The sequence below is a fragment of the Hordeum vulgare genome, chromosome 4H (assembly GCF_904849725.1).
Source record: "Hordeum vulgare subsp. vulgare chromosome 4H, MorexV3_pseudomolecules_assembly, whole genome shotgun sequence".
NCBI lineage: Eukaryota > Viridiplantae > Streptophyta > Magnoliopsida > Poales > Poaceae > Hordeum > Hordeum vulgare.
In genome coordinates, this window is record NC_058521.1 from 601,723,416 (window position 1) to 601,740,199 (window position 16,784).

Sequence of the window (16,784 nt, forward strand, 5' to 3'; positions counted from 1 at the left end):
GACGTATGAGGCACCAGATCCATATCTTGCTCATTTTGCACCACATCTTGATTTTGCAGCACATCCAAGTCTTGCTCATTTTGGACCACATCTTCATTTTTGAACACATCCAAGTCTTGTTGCTCATTTTGCAGCACATCCAAGTCTTGCTCATTTTGCTCAGTTTGCATTGTTTCACCATAACTTCTCTTTTTTCTACAACCATTGCCTCTTTTCTTTTTCTTTGGCCAGCAATCTTCAACAACAAGGGGCTCAGCTGCACACTTCCTCCTAAAAAATTTAAGCATGTCAATTGGTTTGTAATTGAAAAATGCAGCCAAATAGTAAACATAAAAAACATTAGCACACATACTTTGGCCTTTTAGGAGTGTAACAACACTTGGAAGATCCAGCTCAGTGCCAAAGTTCTTGGCACAACTTGCATCTATTTTTGTTACCTTTTTGGGACCTTTTTGGTTTTCCATCCTACTTTTCCTTCCCTGTTTTACTACTCCCACCTCTCTCAAACCATGCCTTGAATCTGCTCTCTTTAGGCCTACTAGCCTTTCTTTTTGTTAGGGGAGGACACATGGAAAATTCTATGTCCACTTCAGGCCACTGAGACTGATCTGTAAGTGCTGGAATTGGAGTTGCATATGCAGCCTTGAATTTTGCTACTGAGTAATATTCGTGCAAATAAGGGTGCATGTTTATCTTTGGTCGGGAGGCCAAAAAAAGTATGCCATGATCACATGGTTTCCCAGTGTATTGCCACTCCAAACAAGTGCACTCATGCATTTCAGTGTTAACAACATGCCTTCTACCACTTTTGGTATCTCTAACTTCAGCACCCCACGCCGAAGATTTTTCAACAGATAAATGTGTAAGATTTCTGCTCCTGTTGACCACCTGTTGTACCACTGCAGGAAGCTTGTCCCCTTGCAGACAATCACCAATCCTTCTTCTCAATTCCCACAAGCGCATGATCATGATCCTCATTTGGTCAACCATGTCATGCACATGCAGGTTCTTCAACTGCTTCACCTTGTTGTTAAAACTTTCTGCCAAGTTGTTGTTGATATGATCACACTTGATGGCAGTGTTAAATCCTGACCTATACCATAATAGAGAATGGTAGGTGTTCACCCATGGACCAAATTCAGGGCATGTTGTCATTATCTTACCAAGATGATATGAATATGTCTATTTAGTGTAAGATCTTGCTGCTGGCCACATGTGACCATATTCTTCCCCTCTGAACTTTTTGATCAAATTCATCCACATATGGCTGAAGCACTCTCTCTGCTCACAATTGGGGAACACATTCTTGACTGCATTTTCTAGCCCTTTGCATGCATCTGTGTGGACTGCCAAAGGTGACACTGGACCTATGCATCTCTTCAACTGCATCATGAACCATGTCCATGAGACCTCTGTTTCTGACTGAAACAAGCCAATAGCAACAGGGAACATCCAGTTGTGTCCATCTAAAGCATTGCAAGCTGCCAATTGACCATTCCACTTGCCGGTCAAAAACGAGGAGTCTTTGCTCAAATATGGACGACAACCTGCCTTGAAGCCATCGATGCAAGGCTTTAAAGCCATAAAAAACTTTTACAAAAGGACTCTTCCTTCCTCTCTTACCTCAGTATCTATCTCCACAACACTGCCAGGTGACCTCTTCTCCGCCTCTGCTGTGAAATTATAAAGCATCCTAAATGTATTTGCCCAGTCACCATATAATTCTTTCATTGCCCTTTGTTTTGCCTTCCACACTGTGTTATACTTCACCTTAATTGGGTACTGCTTTTCCAAGTCTACTTTAAGTTTCTTTGCAGTAGTATTTGGTTTCTTGGCTAAAATAGGAGTGATCTTTTCTGCAATCCAAAGATGTGATGTCATGGTTGATACTCTCTGTGAACTTGTAATACAAGTATGTTGGTGTGGGATTTGATTGACCCTAATGGTACTTCCATCAGGTTGGCGTCTAGCAGATATGTACCACTTGCAAGGCTTGACACTTCCATCAAAACCTCCGCATCTTGCATAAATTTTTTTTCTGTCAGTCCACTTTGTCTTGGCATCAAACTCATGTTTGATGACATAAGTCTAGAAACACATTCTAAATTCATCCATGTTTGGGAACAACTTCCCTACTGCAATAACAGGGTTTTCCTTGTCATAGAAATTTACCAACTCATCATCATGTGCATCATAAACATCATCTTCAGCATCTTCCATCAGCTGTCCATCCACATCTTCACATATATCTCTTTGAGCATCAGTAAGCGGGTTAGTAGTTTCATCATTCTCTTCCTTATCTTCATCAGGTACTGGAATGCCAAATTTTTTGGCCATCTCAGTGTCATCCATTGGTGCAATGACTAAATCAGTTGGTTCATTTAATTCAACCGAATTCCAATCAACAGAAAGAACCCTTGCAACACCATCAGAGCCCTCTTGTGCATCTGCATCAGCCCCCTCATGTAATATTGTCACCTCACCCGTACACATGGGCATTATCTGCCTCTCTGAAGGCCAATCATCATCTACCATTTGTGCAGCCAATTTTGAGGGAACATATCCAACCTTAGAATCTGATTTCAGATCAACCAACTCTGCACGAAACGTAGTTTGTTTGGTTGTCGAGCCATTTTGTCGATCGATTTCATCAACCATATTTTCGCCATCCTCAATTCTCACATACTCTCCTTTCCAATTATCAAACCATAACAATGCTACCTCTTGCTCTGGACCCCAAAAAATGCTCTCCCCAATTTTTGCCACCACATTCCTCACGGCCTTCTCTTCCATGCTCTGTAGTTCTTGTGGATCAATCTCTGATAATTCAACCTCCCATTTCACAATAGTATCTCCCTCTATGTCCCACAAGCTACCATCACCTAGCGTCGCCTTTAGAAGGAAATAATTTGATAGTGAATTCAAATGTCCGAGCATCATCGGCCCTGTTTTTCAATGGCGCGCACTGTGAGCTAGCGGAAGCAGACGAGGCATCGCATAGGATGGAAAGGATGCACAGATTACCTAGTCAACGTTGTTGTTGTCTCTGGCGGCTCCATTACCTTTAGCCCCCCTCCGCCCCACCCAAATCTGGATCAAATCGACAAAAAAACAGAGGAGGGAAACAGGAACTGCAGTGAGATCTAACTCGACACAGAAGGGAACGGGCTGGACAAGGGTTCCGGATTCACTCACCACAGCCACCGCCGTCGCCGATATCGAAAGCTCCGCCGCTGCAACAAAAGTGTCGCCGCCGTCTTCGGCTCACCGCCGGGAGCACCAGAGCTTCAAACGGGCGGTTCAGACAGACAGGCCAGGCACGGGGACACGTCTCACCCGATGCACTGCCAAGTGGGTCCCATAAGTAGATGCACTGTCAAGTGGGGCCGTAAGTAGACGATCTGCCAAGTAGGACCCACATGTCTTAAACATAACCTCACTCCCGTTGACGACCATTTTAATCGCCCGAGTGGGCCTTTGGCTATTTTGGCCAGAGAAACGTCGCACATGATCCAATTCGCATCAAATGTGTCGCACAGGATCCAATTCGCATCAAATGTGTCGCACAGGATCCAATTCGCATCAAATGTGTCGCACAGGAGCTATTGACCCCTGAGAAAGGGAGACGAGATCTTGTCCCTGCACACGTGTGCCCAAGTACGTGTCTCCTGTCATCCTTTGATCAATCTACAATTTACACAACTTGTTAGTGATGATGTCTTGCCGAATTGTTATGCATGATTCGTTGAGTTTTCAAGTTGCAGATCGCGGATTTGTTGAGGAGATAGGTAAACATGTGGTCACCCAGTTCCCTACTTTGAGTCTACATCTCACAGCAAACGGGCATGCATTTGGAGCATTTGTGTTCCATCTCCTCGGCATGCACCGTCTTAAAGATATACACAACTTTAACATCGTTGTATCGAGATCAGAGGTAATTTATTACCCTGCTTATATATTTGGAATACTACATATTGTACCGTTCAAAAAAATTTGACGGAGTGCATCCATTGATGTAATTCACATTTATTTTAATTAGGTGAAAGAAGCGTGCCCACCAAATTGCCCTTGTGATGACCCAAAGGGTTGGAGAACCCAAATCGTCTCCTTGAATCTCAAGAAGGTGATAATCGAAGGCTTCAGAGGGGAGGATCATGAGTTAGATTTCTTGAAAGTGCTTTTTAGATCCTCGCGAGTGCTTCAAAGTGTGATTGTTAAGTTGCCGGATCAGGACATGCCAAGTGATGAATGGTGCACAAAAATACACAACATCTTGGGGGACTATCCATCCGTGGAAGGCAACATTGATCTTATTTCTTGTTAGTAGGGGCTCTCCTTGCATGATTAGCATATGTCTAAAAGGGACAATTATTTTTACCTTTTGCATGATTAACATGTTCCTTTTTTTATAAAGGATTAACATGTTCCTAGATGCGGCAACTACTTTTATGTAATTATGTTTGTACGGGTCTGTTGAATCCTAAACTCATGCTTGATAACCGAATGGCAGGACATCTGCCTTTTCATCAAAAGATAAAGAAAAGAAAATTCATGCTTGATCAATGTTATTCGTGTGCGTGTGTTTTTGTTCTGGAACTTTTATAGTTATGTTTGTTTGAGTGCCACTCAACCCTGCTTTTTCTCTCTTTATTTCCCGAGGAACTAAGCATAGGTGATGCTCTTTAGGGCAAGGATAATAAGCAACAACTGTCTACAAAGAGTTTCGACATCACATATAGCTAACCTAATAGTCTAGTACAATTAGTCATACTTTTATGCCATGCCATTAGTATGTGGTCCACATTATATTCTCCCACAAAAGGTGTTGAGGGAGACAGTACGCGTCGGCAGGCGGACAATGAGAAAAGATCCGCCTCCTTGCTAACCATTGGATTGACACGCTAATGGTCATTCGAGCAACCCACTTAACAAGCACCACTTTGCAATAAGGATAGTGTTGCAGAAGGCCTTATGCAACATGATGCTTGTTGCAATCACCTCGAAGCGTTTAGTTTTCTTCTGGAAAAACTTTGCAACAAATGCAATGTTGTAGAGATAGTTACAATAGAGGATGTGTTGCAAAAAAAAAGTGTTTGATCGTTTTCAACCGTAATTTTTGCAACGGAGCTTGTTTTACAGAAAAGCTTTTGCAACATCGAACACGTTGCAGAGAGCATTCTAGCCGTGGTAGTTGTGTGTAGCCTCGGCATGCTCACTGGCGCCAAGCACCGATGGCGGTGGTTGGAGCAGCACGGTAACGGGATGCTCTGTCTCTTTGGTTGCATGCCTTGTTGGTGTGCTAGTCAGCGACGAGTGCTGGTGGTGACAGTTAGAGCACCGCTGGGAGGCGATGACTCGATGAGAGCTTGGGATGAGTATGATAGCTGACTTCTCTCAAGGTTTTAGATCCTGCAACAGAGCCATTATTGCGACGAGAGAGATTGCAACAATGGGCAGTTGCAAAAATTAGTGGGGGTGTCCACGGAGCACGTGACGTGCAGACAAGACGACATACACATGGTTGCAATTTGTCGGGTGACTCATAGCATTTCCCATTATACAATTGGCTGTAATCTATAGCCTGTTTTTATTCTCTGTCCTCCAACTAAGCAAAAGTTGGATATGACATCTCTTATAGCCCACTTAGGTCACCCTATTACTCTTTCTCTCAGTAATGTCATCGTGTTCTAAGGTTATGTTCCTAATTAATGAGGCCCAATGGAGTACTTAAGTTTGCACATACTAGATATGACATATTGGTTTCTCTTCTACACTAAAGAAGCATGCTCTTTTCACCATCTTGAAGGACAATACGGCCAACCGGTTGACTCACCCACCCAGGGCCAGGTACGAACTAGTAACACATGCGCCCACTTGCAAACTGACACAAGCAATGTAACTATAACCGAGGCAAGTATATCAGGCAGTTTAGGGGGCTCTTTTTTTGGGAACACCTCGAGAGGGGCAGGGGGTTTCTGCATTTCATTAAGAAGAAAGTTTAGGGTCCTCTCGATGGTAAGTTGATTCAGCAGGAACAATTCACCATTGAGACCTAGGGTTCCTCACCTAACACTTCATCTCCCACCTTTGTCGCCATCAGTATCACCTTGTAAACAAGATTCCTTGACGAGATCTCACCGATCTCTGACCGTCGTACAGTATAATACATCTCAACGGCAAGAGTAGGATGTTACCTCCTCCGAGATGGCCCAACACTAGGTTAGATCATCCTTGTCCCTTGAGTGCAGACATTCCAATCTTCAACCGTTGGCTCCTTCAGAAAATCAGCTATCCCCCTATAGCACTGCCAAAAATGAACATAGACGACTTGATTGGCTCGGACTAGTTTCATGCCAACTGACAGTGCCAACGTTTATGAACTGGATAATTAATAATCTGAATTTGGAGCCAAAAAGCTTTACATCAACGTTACCAAGTTTGCAAACCAACAACACATGAAAAAAATAAAGAAAGGTCAAACTTATTACAAAACCTGGAAAATTCTTATACAAACACATGCCCGCATTCCAGCCCATCCTTCGTCTAGCCCGCCGGATCGAAAATTCTTCTAAGCCTTGAGTGGCTTGCAGACGACGGTGGCGTGGTTCCGGATCTGGTTGCTGAACTGTCCGGGCTTCTCCGTGGTATCAATCTTGTCCTTCCCCAGCGGCGGAAGTAGCTGGAAGTTCTGCACAAGGCGGCCGAGCGTGATGCCGATGATGGGCAGAGCGAGGATGATTCCCGGGCAGCTCCTCCGACCGACGCCGAAGGGCACAAACCGGAAGTCATTGCCATTGGCCTCGACGGCCCTCTCCTCTTCGAGGAACCGCTCCGGCCGGAACTCGTCGGCGCGCACCCAGCGCTTGGGGTCGTTGGCGAGGAACCAGGCGTTGACGAGGATCTTGGACTCAGCGGGGATGTCGTAGCCGGTGAGCTTGGCGTCCTTGAGGTTCATGTGGGGCACGAGGAGTGGGATGGCCATGCGGAGGCGGAGGGTTTCCTTGACGACGGCCTGCAGGTAAGGGAGGCGCTCTAGGTCTGGCTCCGTCACCGCTGCATCGGGCCCTAGCACGGCGGCGATCTCTTGGCGGAGCTTTGACTGGATGTTCGGGTGGTTCACCAGCTCTGCAACTCCCCACTCGATCGACCACAGGGTCGTCTCAATTGCTGAATGCAAGCAAACAAGAACGAATTCATGGTCATCCCCTTGTTAACATTTGTGCTGTGCTAAATTAATTACTACTCTGTCCATTCAAAATGTAAGAATAGTCATATTAGGAGTAACATAGGTACTAACATGCATGTCACATAAGAAAAAAATGGGACGTGACAATTAACTAAAAAGAAGAAAGACAAATACAGTTACATAATACTCCAATACAAATAACTCTATAAAATAATGAAGATATTTATGTTATGACACCTATGGCACTACACTATAAAAATAATAACATAGACTAGTAACATATACATGTTACTAGTTTAAGTTACTCCCCGCTTCGCCTAGCGTAAAGTGTATTATTTTTCCTAAAATCAAACTTGTCCGGGGAGAAATATATTATTCTCTACCTACCAGATCAGTATCAATAGATCTTTGTTTTTTTGCAAGGAAGTATAAATAGATTCATCATTAAAAAGACAATTGTTGCACTGACAAGTACTTGGGCTCTCTATCCGCACGCGCAAGGAATAATATGGGCTCTTCGGGCTGACCATCGCTGTCTCGCGTTGTATTGTCTTGAGATAAAAGTTTCAATCATGCGTGCTACTTTTTATAAACAAGGAAATGGTCTGCGTTTCTTTTAATAAAAAGTTAGGTAGAGAATTATCTTCTTCTCAAAAGTCAAAACTAGATTGGACACAAAGATGAATACACATCTAACTGGTTTTTTTATAAAAGAATATATTAATATCACGATCACCAAGATACTAACATATTTAACTGATGAATTTTACCTGCGACGTTGATGTTCTCCACAATGTATAGGACGTTGTCGTGGTTGATCTCACCCTTCCGTTCGGCCTCGAGGATGTGGTCCATGGCGCATCTGATCTCACCGTTCTTCTCCAACGCCTTCCTGCAATTGTGAGATAACGCAGTAGATGCTTATTAATTCCCCGGTTGCATAACTGGCGATCTCAGTCATTTGTGATAGTGGAACCCGATCTAATTTTGGATCTAATGAAATTAAATAACTGGTGATCTGTTGGTGTAATTCCATCAACCTATATATGTACTTCCACTGTCACTGCATCTGGTCAACTACCAACAACACGTACCAATGCATCCACGCAACCGATGCAGGATGAATATTGAATACCCCTAAGAAATCCAAGCTGATGTGCAAACGTAATTAACATATGTCCCACTTGGCGTCCAATTGTTTGCATTGCTTAATTTGATGCAACATCGATTAACATTAACATGTCCTGGCAAGCATCGATCGAGCACACGAGCTATTATGTAAGTAGTTGCACTACCATTACCATATGGTTCTTACTTGCGCTCTTGGACGAAGTCTTCCTCGAAGACTTTCATCCTCTTGGCCTTGAGGTTGGTGCAGCGGTTGAGATAGCCGCGGAGGAAGGGGCGGAGGATGGGGATGAAGTCGCCGTAGTTGTAGTCGAAGCTCTGGGAGAGAATGCTGCGCTCGGCGTTGAGAGCCCTGAGCTTGTTGAAGAGCGGGTCGGCGAGGCTCTCGAACCGGCGGTCGAACATGATGCGGAACATGTCGTTGTACATCATGAGCTGCAGCCTGCGGCGGATCACCACGCCCGTCGCCGACGCCGGGTCGGCCTTGAGGTCCTCCACCACCAGCCTGGCCTCCTCCTCCCACCCGACACGGTTTTGTGCCACCACCTTGTTGGTGAAGAAGGGCACCGTCATGATACGCCGCATCTTGCGCCAGTGGTCGCCGTAGACAGTGAACACCATGTCCTGCACAGGTGAAAGCATTTTTCTGTTAGTTATATGGTTTTGGATTTCAGTCTTGGAAATATTTCAGTCATCGTCCAAATCACCAAATTTCACCGGAAGTTACTGATTTCGGTTTTTATTTCGGCCAAATTGAAGGATTGGATTTCTATGTGAACTTGATTGTGTTTTGTTGTTTGAATTTGTGTGTACTCCTGAAATTGCTGGATATTTGGACCTAAAGAGAATTGTTTCAGTGCATACATAAATTAATGAAAATTCAAAAAACAATCATTGAAATTACACGACTAAAAGGCAGCCATTAGTATCTCTCAAGAACTAGTATGCATGTATATGCAAGAACTGTAAATTCAACGAACTGATTTATTACCTGGCCTTTGCCGGTGAAGATGTCGAAGACGACGTTACGGGTGCGAGAGCCGAACTCGACGCCTTGGGTGTGGAGGACCTCCTTGGCGAGCTCGGGGCTGGAGACGACAACCAGGTTGCGGACGCCCATGCGCAGGAGGAACACCTCGCCGAAACGCTTGGCCATGCCCATGAGGTTGCGGTGATTGAGGTCATCGCCCACCTGGAGCCAGTTGCCGACGATCGGGGCGCCGGAGGGCCCCGGGGGCAGCCGGAAGCGCTTGCCGGTGAGCTTGGCGACCGCGATGGCGAGCAGCGCCGCCGCGAAGAGGCCCAGGAGGGCCTTCTCCAGGAGGTTGACGTCCATCTTGGCGTACTTTCTGTTCTGTGTCTGTGTGTTGCTGCAGCTGGGTGGATGGGTGGATTAATGGGAGCAGAGGAAATTTATAGATATGGAAGGTTGGTGGTGCAAAGCCACTACGGTTTCAAAACCATTTCCATGGAGGTTGACATTTGCTGGTAATGGCCGGCCGGGGAGCCGGTCAAAACTCCAAAGCCAAATCCAACATGCAAGAGTAACATGTCCACCGGTGGGCTGGGGACGTCGGCAAGCAGCAGCAAGGTTGCACGTAGGAGTAGGACGACGTCAAGGTCCGGGGTTGGATGCTCTGTAATAGTAATAGTACTGCTAGTACCATAGGGTTTTTTATTTTTGAGGGAGTAGCTGCCACCTCTGACTTGGTTGTAGCTAGCTAGGCGACACTGGTCGCTAACGGCTCGGCATGTAGAGGAGTAACATGGAGGCACGATACAAAATGTTCGCCAGCTAAATGCGCGTCTGTTGAGCTCGCGCCGCATTATGCCCCATCTAATCTACTTGCAGACCGTTGACATACAAAAGATAAAGATAAAGACCGAGATGCAAAGCATCTTGAGTCTTCTTTTGTTGCCAGAGTACTCTCTCTCTCTCTCTCTCACTCATGGAATGAGGCAATTTTATTTTTTACCTCTGTTTCAAAATATGTACTGTATATAACTTCCCCATTATTAAAAGTTCAACATGAAGAAGAATATAAATCAAATTCTCGCAACTCTGGTTATTCCTCGAGACCAATGATGAGTTAGTGTCGACGCCAACACCTCGATCACGCAAGATGGGAGTGAATAGCATAAAACTACCACTTCTCGCATTAGGATTTTTTAAAAAAATCAAAAATTTGTTTGTCGCTGATACCTACCGGTTTCGTGGTTTGCTGTTTAAAGAATGAAATAGCCGAGTGTTTACATTCAATCAGGTTTAATACAGTTGGGCCCACGCATAAGGTAACTGTTTATTTCATAGTTAACTTACATGTGGGGCCTGCATGTTAGCGTCTCTTGCTCATAATCAAATTAAAACATCTTCAATCCCCCACTTATTTTACAAACTTTATAGATATGTCCTCATATTTTATAGAATAAACTCTACAAATATTTTTAAAACAATCGGGTCCCTTCAAACATTTTTGAAAAAGAAAATGGGTCCATGTGGGTTTCTAGAAAAAGCAATCGGGTCCCTCTAAATTTTTCAGAAAAGCAATAATGTCCCTTTTAAGCCGGGCATGGCATAAACAGTCATGTGGGTGACCAATCATGGCTGCGGTAACCGTGGTTGCGGTCAGCCGTGGCCCGTAACCGAGGCCGCATGTCAGCCCGACAAAACGCTCACGGCAAAGAGCCGAGCATGCGGCAAATTTCCTTATTCAGGCAGTGCTTGATCCATAAATAGTTGTACTATCAGCTTTAGAGTCGACATGTTTCAATCTATGTTATGTACGGGATACTTAGTTTGCTTTTGAGAGATATATTTTGAGCTTTTGTTTGTTAAGAAAGATCCTATATTCTTCTCAGGCCCCTGGATCTCGTATATCTGCAGGCCGGCCCTCATAAGTTGGTCTCAACTCTCCTAAGGGATGGTATTAAACTTCCCACCATGTCATGAAAACCCACATGGTCCTCCGAGATTTATCCAGGAAGTATTTTGTATATGGTCCTAAAGCCCATCTAACATATAACAATCCCCCACTGGACCCGTACACACATTATGTTGTCACTGTTCTAATCACTCACTAGTGGGGACAGGGCCTTTAGCCCCGGCCCGTAAGGGGCTTTAGTCCCGGTTCACCAACCGGGACTAAAGGGGCGGGACTAAAGGCCTAAGCTTTAGTCCCGGCCCTGTCAAGCCGGGACTAAAGGTGCTCCACGTGGGCGCCTCGTAGCGCCCCAGGGGCAGGCCCTTAAGTCCCAGTTCATTACACGGACCGGGACTAAAGAGTTTCAGATTTTGTTTTTTTTTTGGGTTTTTTTTTGAATGAAATTATTTTAGGGTTTTAGGGTTTAGGTGTTCGGGAGATTAACGTGATGCCTCGTTTGGTGTTCGGGAATTAGTTTTCATATAATTTAAATAGAAATAATTATACATATATATATAAGATTAACTTATCTTACAAGCGAGCATATATATATACAATTATATGGAGATCTGAATTATCGGGACTAGAGCCCGTCTATTCGATTACATGGACGAACATCAGTAATGACCCCTAGCTACACCAAATCGTCCTTTGTCATCTATAGCTTCCGTCCTCAGAAAGGTCGCAAGCTCCTCTGCAACAGCAATCGCGCGTTGCTCTGGTAGGACCTTCGTCCTCATGGCCGTGTACTATATAAGAAGAGGAGATGAATATGAATATCAATCATGATAACAAAGAATGACGGATAAAAATAGAGGTGTGAATGTTCATTGCTTACGTCGAATCTGTGATCCTTGTGCTCAGAGATAAACGTGCGAATGGTCTCGCAAACATAGTATCCGCATAGATGCGTCCCCCGTGGCTGCTGGTCATACTTTACGAGAATAGAATATATATAATCAAAATAATAATCTAGCATCATAAATGTATTGAAAATAGAAGTATATCATACTACTACTTACCTGAGCCGCTCTAAAGGTCAGCTTCTCAAGCTCGATACCGGTAGTCACGCACTTGAACCGCTTCCAAACCCTGCCCGACAAGGATAATGATTTGCTAAGTTTTTCATTAATTGATATATCAGAAAATCATTGAAAGAGACCGATAGAGCGCAAGAATGATTGAAATTACCCTTGGAGCATGTCCTGCAGGCTTTGGAACTGTTCCAAGGGTCTCGATAATGGGTCGAAGGCATCAACTCTTCCCTTATCAATTTGAATGTCCAACAGAATTCAATGGAAGCTGCACATGTATATATATATGTGTGTGTGTGTGTGTGTGTGTGTCAGTAACTTATCAATTACACTTATAAGTGAATGGACACAACAGAATAAAGACCCTCACCTGAAGTTGTATGTAAACAGTATGTGGTCACAGAAATTTTCATCTGTTAGAAACCTTAGAAGGTTTTCCTCCGTCTCCTTGGGTTTATCAGCTAGCGTCGCTATATGTATTTTATCTGGGTCAATAAACCCAATATTTAGGATGTTCCTACTTTTACAATCCAGAATCTTCATTCTGCATAATAGAGTACAAGTTATTGTTGGAAATATGCCCTAGAGGCAATAATAAATTAGTTATTATTATATTTCTTAGTTCATGATAATCGTTTATTATCCATGCTATAATTGTATTGATTGGAAACACAATACTTGTGTGGATACATAGACAAAACACTGTCCCTAGTAAGCCTCTAGTTGACTAGCTCGTTGATCAAAGATGGTCAAGGTTTCCTGGCCATAGGCAAGTGTTGTCACTTGATAACGGGATCACATCATTAGGAGAATCATGTGATGGACTAGACCCAAACTAATAGACGTAGCATGTTGATCGTGTCATTTTGTTGCTACTGTTTTCTGCGTGTCAAGTATTTATTCCTATGACCATGAGATCATATAACTCACTGACACCGGAGGAATGCTTTGTGTGTATCAAACGTCGCAACGTAACTGGGTGACTATAAAGATGCTCTACAGGTATCTCCGAAGGTGTTAGTTGAGTTAGTATGGATCAAGACTGGGATTTGTCACTCCGTGTGACGGAGAGGTATCTCGGGGCCCACTCGGTAATACAACATCACACATAAGCCTTGCAAGCAATGTAACTTAGTGTAAGTTGCGGGATCTTGTATTACGGAACGAGTAAAGAGACTTGCCGGTAAACGAGGTTGAAATAGGTATACGGATACTGACGATCGAATCTCGGGCAAGTAACATACCGAAGGACATAGGGAATGACATACGGGATTATACGAATCCTTGGCACTGAGGTTCAAACGATAAGATCTTCGTAGAATATGTAGGATCCAATATGGGCATCCAGGTCCCGCTATTGGATATTGACCGAGGAGTCTCTCGGGTCATGTCTACATAGTTCTCGAACCCGCAGGGTCTGCACACTTAAGGTTCGACGATGTTTTATGCGTATTTGAGTTATATGGTTGGTTACCGAATGTTGTTCGGAGTCCCGGATGGGATCACGGACGTCACGAGGGTTTCCGGAATGGTCCGGAGACGAAGATTGATATATAGGATGACCTCATTTGGTTACCGGAAAGTTTCCGGGCATTACCGGAAAAGTTTCGGGCTCATCGGTAGTGTACCGGGAGTGCCGGGAGGGGTGCCGGGGACCATCGGGAGGGGTGTCACGCCCCAAGGGGTCTCATGGGCTATGGGAAGAGATAAACCAGCCCCTAGTGGGCTGGAATAAGTTCCCACTAAGGCCCATAAGGTTTGAGAAGGAAAAAACACAAGGTGGAAAGAGTTTCCAAGTGGGAAGGTGGAATCCTACTCCAAGTAGGATTGGAGTAGGACTCCTCCACCTCCAATTTCGGCTAAACCTTTGGGTTTTGAGGCTGCCTCCTCCCCTCCCTCCCACCTATATATACGGAGGTTTTAGGGCTGATTTGAGACGACTTTCTCACGGCTGCCCGACCACATACCTCCATAGTTTTTCCTCTAGATCACGTTTCTGCGGAGCTCGGGCGGAGCCCTGCTGAGACAAGATCATCACCAACCTCCGGAGCGCCGTCACGCTGCCGGAGAACTCTTCTACCTCTCCGTCTCTCTTGCTGGATCAAGAAGGCCGAGATCATCGTCGAGCTTTACGTGTGCTGAACGCGGAGGTGCCGTCCGTTCGGTACTAGATCGTGGGACTGATCGCGGGATTGTTCGCGGGGCGGATCGAGGGACGTGAGGACGTTCCACTACATCAACCGCGATCTCTAATCGCTTCTGCTGTACGATCTACAAGGGTACGTAGATCGCTCATCCCCTCTCGTAGATGAACATCACCATGATAGGTCTTCGTGCGCGTAGGAAAATTTTTGTTTCCCATGCGACGTTCCCCAACAGTGGCATCATGAGCTAGGTTCATGCGTAGATGTCTTCTTGAGTAGAACACAAAAGGTTTTGTGGGCGGTGATGTGCGTTTTGCTGCCCTCCTTAGTCTTTTCTTGATTCCGCGGTATTGTTGGATTGAAGCGGCTTGGACCGACATTACTCGTACGCTTACGAGAGACTGGTTTCATCGTTACGAGTAACCCCCTTTGCTCAAAGATGACTGGCAAGTGACGGTTTCTCCAACTTTAGTTGAATCGGATTTGACCAAGGAGGTCCTTGGATGAGGTTAAATAGCAACTCATATATCTCCGTTGTGGTGTTTGCGTAAGTAAGATGCGATCCTACTAGATACCCCCGGTCACCACGTAAAACTTGCAACAACAAAATTAGAGGACGTCTAACTTGTTTTTGCAGGGTATGCTTGTGATGTGATATGGCCAACGATGTGATGTGATATATTGGATGTATGAGATGATCATGTTGTAATAGAAATATCGACTTGCACGTCGATGGTACGGCAACCGGCAGGAGCCATAGGGTTGTCTTTATAACTAACGTTTGTGCTTGCAGATGCGTTTAGTAGTAATAGCATGAGTAGCACGACAACCCCGATGGCGACACGTTGATGGAGATCATGATGATGAAAATCATGGTGTGACGCCGGTGACAAGAAGATCGTGCCGGTGTTTTGGTGATGGAGATCAAGAAGCACGTGATGATGGCCATATCATGTCACTTATGAATTGCATGTGATGTTAATCCTTTTATGCACCTTATTTTGCTTAGAACGACGGTAGCATTATGAGGTGATCTCTCACTAAAATTTCAAGACGAAATTGTGTTCTCCCCGACTGTGCACCGTTGCTACAGTTCTTCGTTTCGAGACACCACGTGATGATCGGGTGTGATAGACTCAACGTTCACATACAACGGGTGCAAAACAGTTGCGCACGCGGAACACTCGGGTTAAGCTTGATGAGCCTAGCATGTGCAGACATGGCCTCGGAACACATGAGACCGAAAGGTCGAGCATGAATTGTATAGTTGATATGATTAGCATAGAGATGCTTACCACTGAAACTATTCTCGACTCACGTGATGATCGGACTTGAGATAGTGGATTTGGATCATGTACCACTCAAATGACTAGAGAGATGTACTTTTTGAGTGGGAGTTCTTAAGTAATATGATTAATTGAACTAATTGTCATGAACATAGTCTAATGGTATTTGCGAATTACGATGTAGCTTGCGCTATAGCTCTACTGTTTTTAGATGTTCCTAGAGAAAATTTAGTTGAAAGTTGATAGTAGCAAACTTTGCAGACTGAGTCTGTAAAACCGAGGATTGTCCTCGTTGCTGCACAGAAGGCTTATGTCCTTAATGCACCACTCGGTGTGCTGCACCTCGAGCGTCGTCTGTGGATGCTGTGAACATCCGACATACACGTTTCTGATTACTACACAATAGTTCAGTGCAAGATACTTAATGGCTTAGAAGCAAGGCGCCGAAAACGTTGTAAAACGTCACGGAACATAAGTGATGTTCTAAAGAGATGAAATTGTGATTTCATTCTTGTGCCCTTGTTAAGAGGTACGAGACCTCCGACAAGATTCTTTGTCCACAAAGCACAGGAGAAAAGGCTCAATCGTTGAGCATGTGCTCAGATTGTCTGAGTACGACAATCGCTTGAATCAAGTGGGAGTTAATCTTCCAGATGAGATAGTGATAGTTCTCCAAAGTCACTGCCACCAAGCTGTGAGAGCTTCGTGATGAACTATAACATATCAAGGATACATACAATGATCCTTGAGCGATTCGCGATGTTTGACACTCCGAAAGTAGAAATCAAGAAGGAGCATCAATAGTTGATGGTTTGTAAAACCACTAAGTTTCAAGAAAGGCAAGGGCTAGAAGGGATACTTCGTGAAACGGAAAAACAGTTGCTGCACTAATGAAGAGACCCAATATTAAACCCAAACCCGAGACTAAGTGCTTCCGTAATGAGGGGAACAATCACTGAGGCGGAGCAACTCAAGATACTTGGTAGATAAGATGGCTGGCAAAAGTCGAAAGAAGTGTATTTGATATACATGATGTTGATGTGTACTTTACTAGTACTCCTAGTAGCACGAGGGTATTGGATACC

General features: G+C 44.5%; 1 protein-coding gene across 1 annotated transcript; it reads right to left on the bottom strand.

Moving 5' to 3' along the window:
• Positions 1–6,372: 6,372 nt before the first annotated feature.
• On the bottom strand, positions 6,373–9,832 carry LOC123447500 (trans-cinnamate 4-monooxygenase-like). Its single transcript, XM_045124109.1, has 4 exons — positions 9,306–9,832; positions 8,502–8,938; positions 7,957–8,078; positions 6,373–7,167 (listed from the first exon to the last, which is right to left on the bottom strand). The coding sequence occupies exons 1-4, from the start codon at positions 9,648–9,650 to the stop codon at positions 6,569–6,571; spliced, it is 1,503 nt and encodes a 500-aa protein (XP_044980044.1). The 5' UTR covers positions 9,651–9,832; the 3' UTR covers positions 6,373–6,568.
• Positions 9,833–16,784: the final 6,952 nt, after the last annotated feature.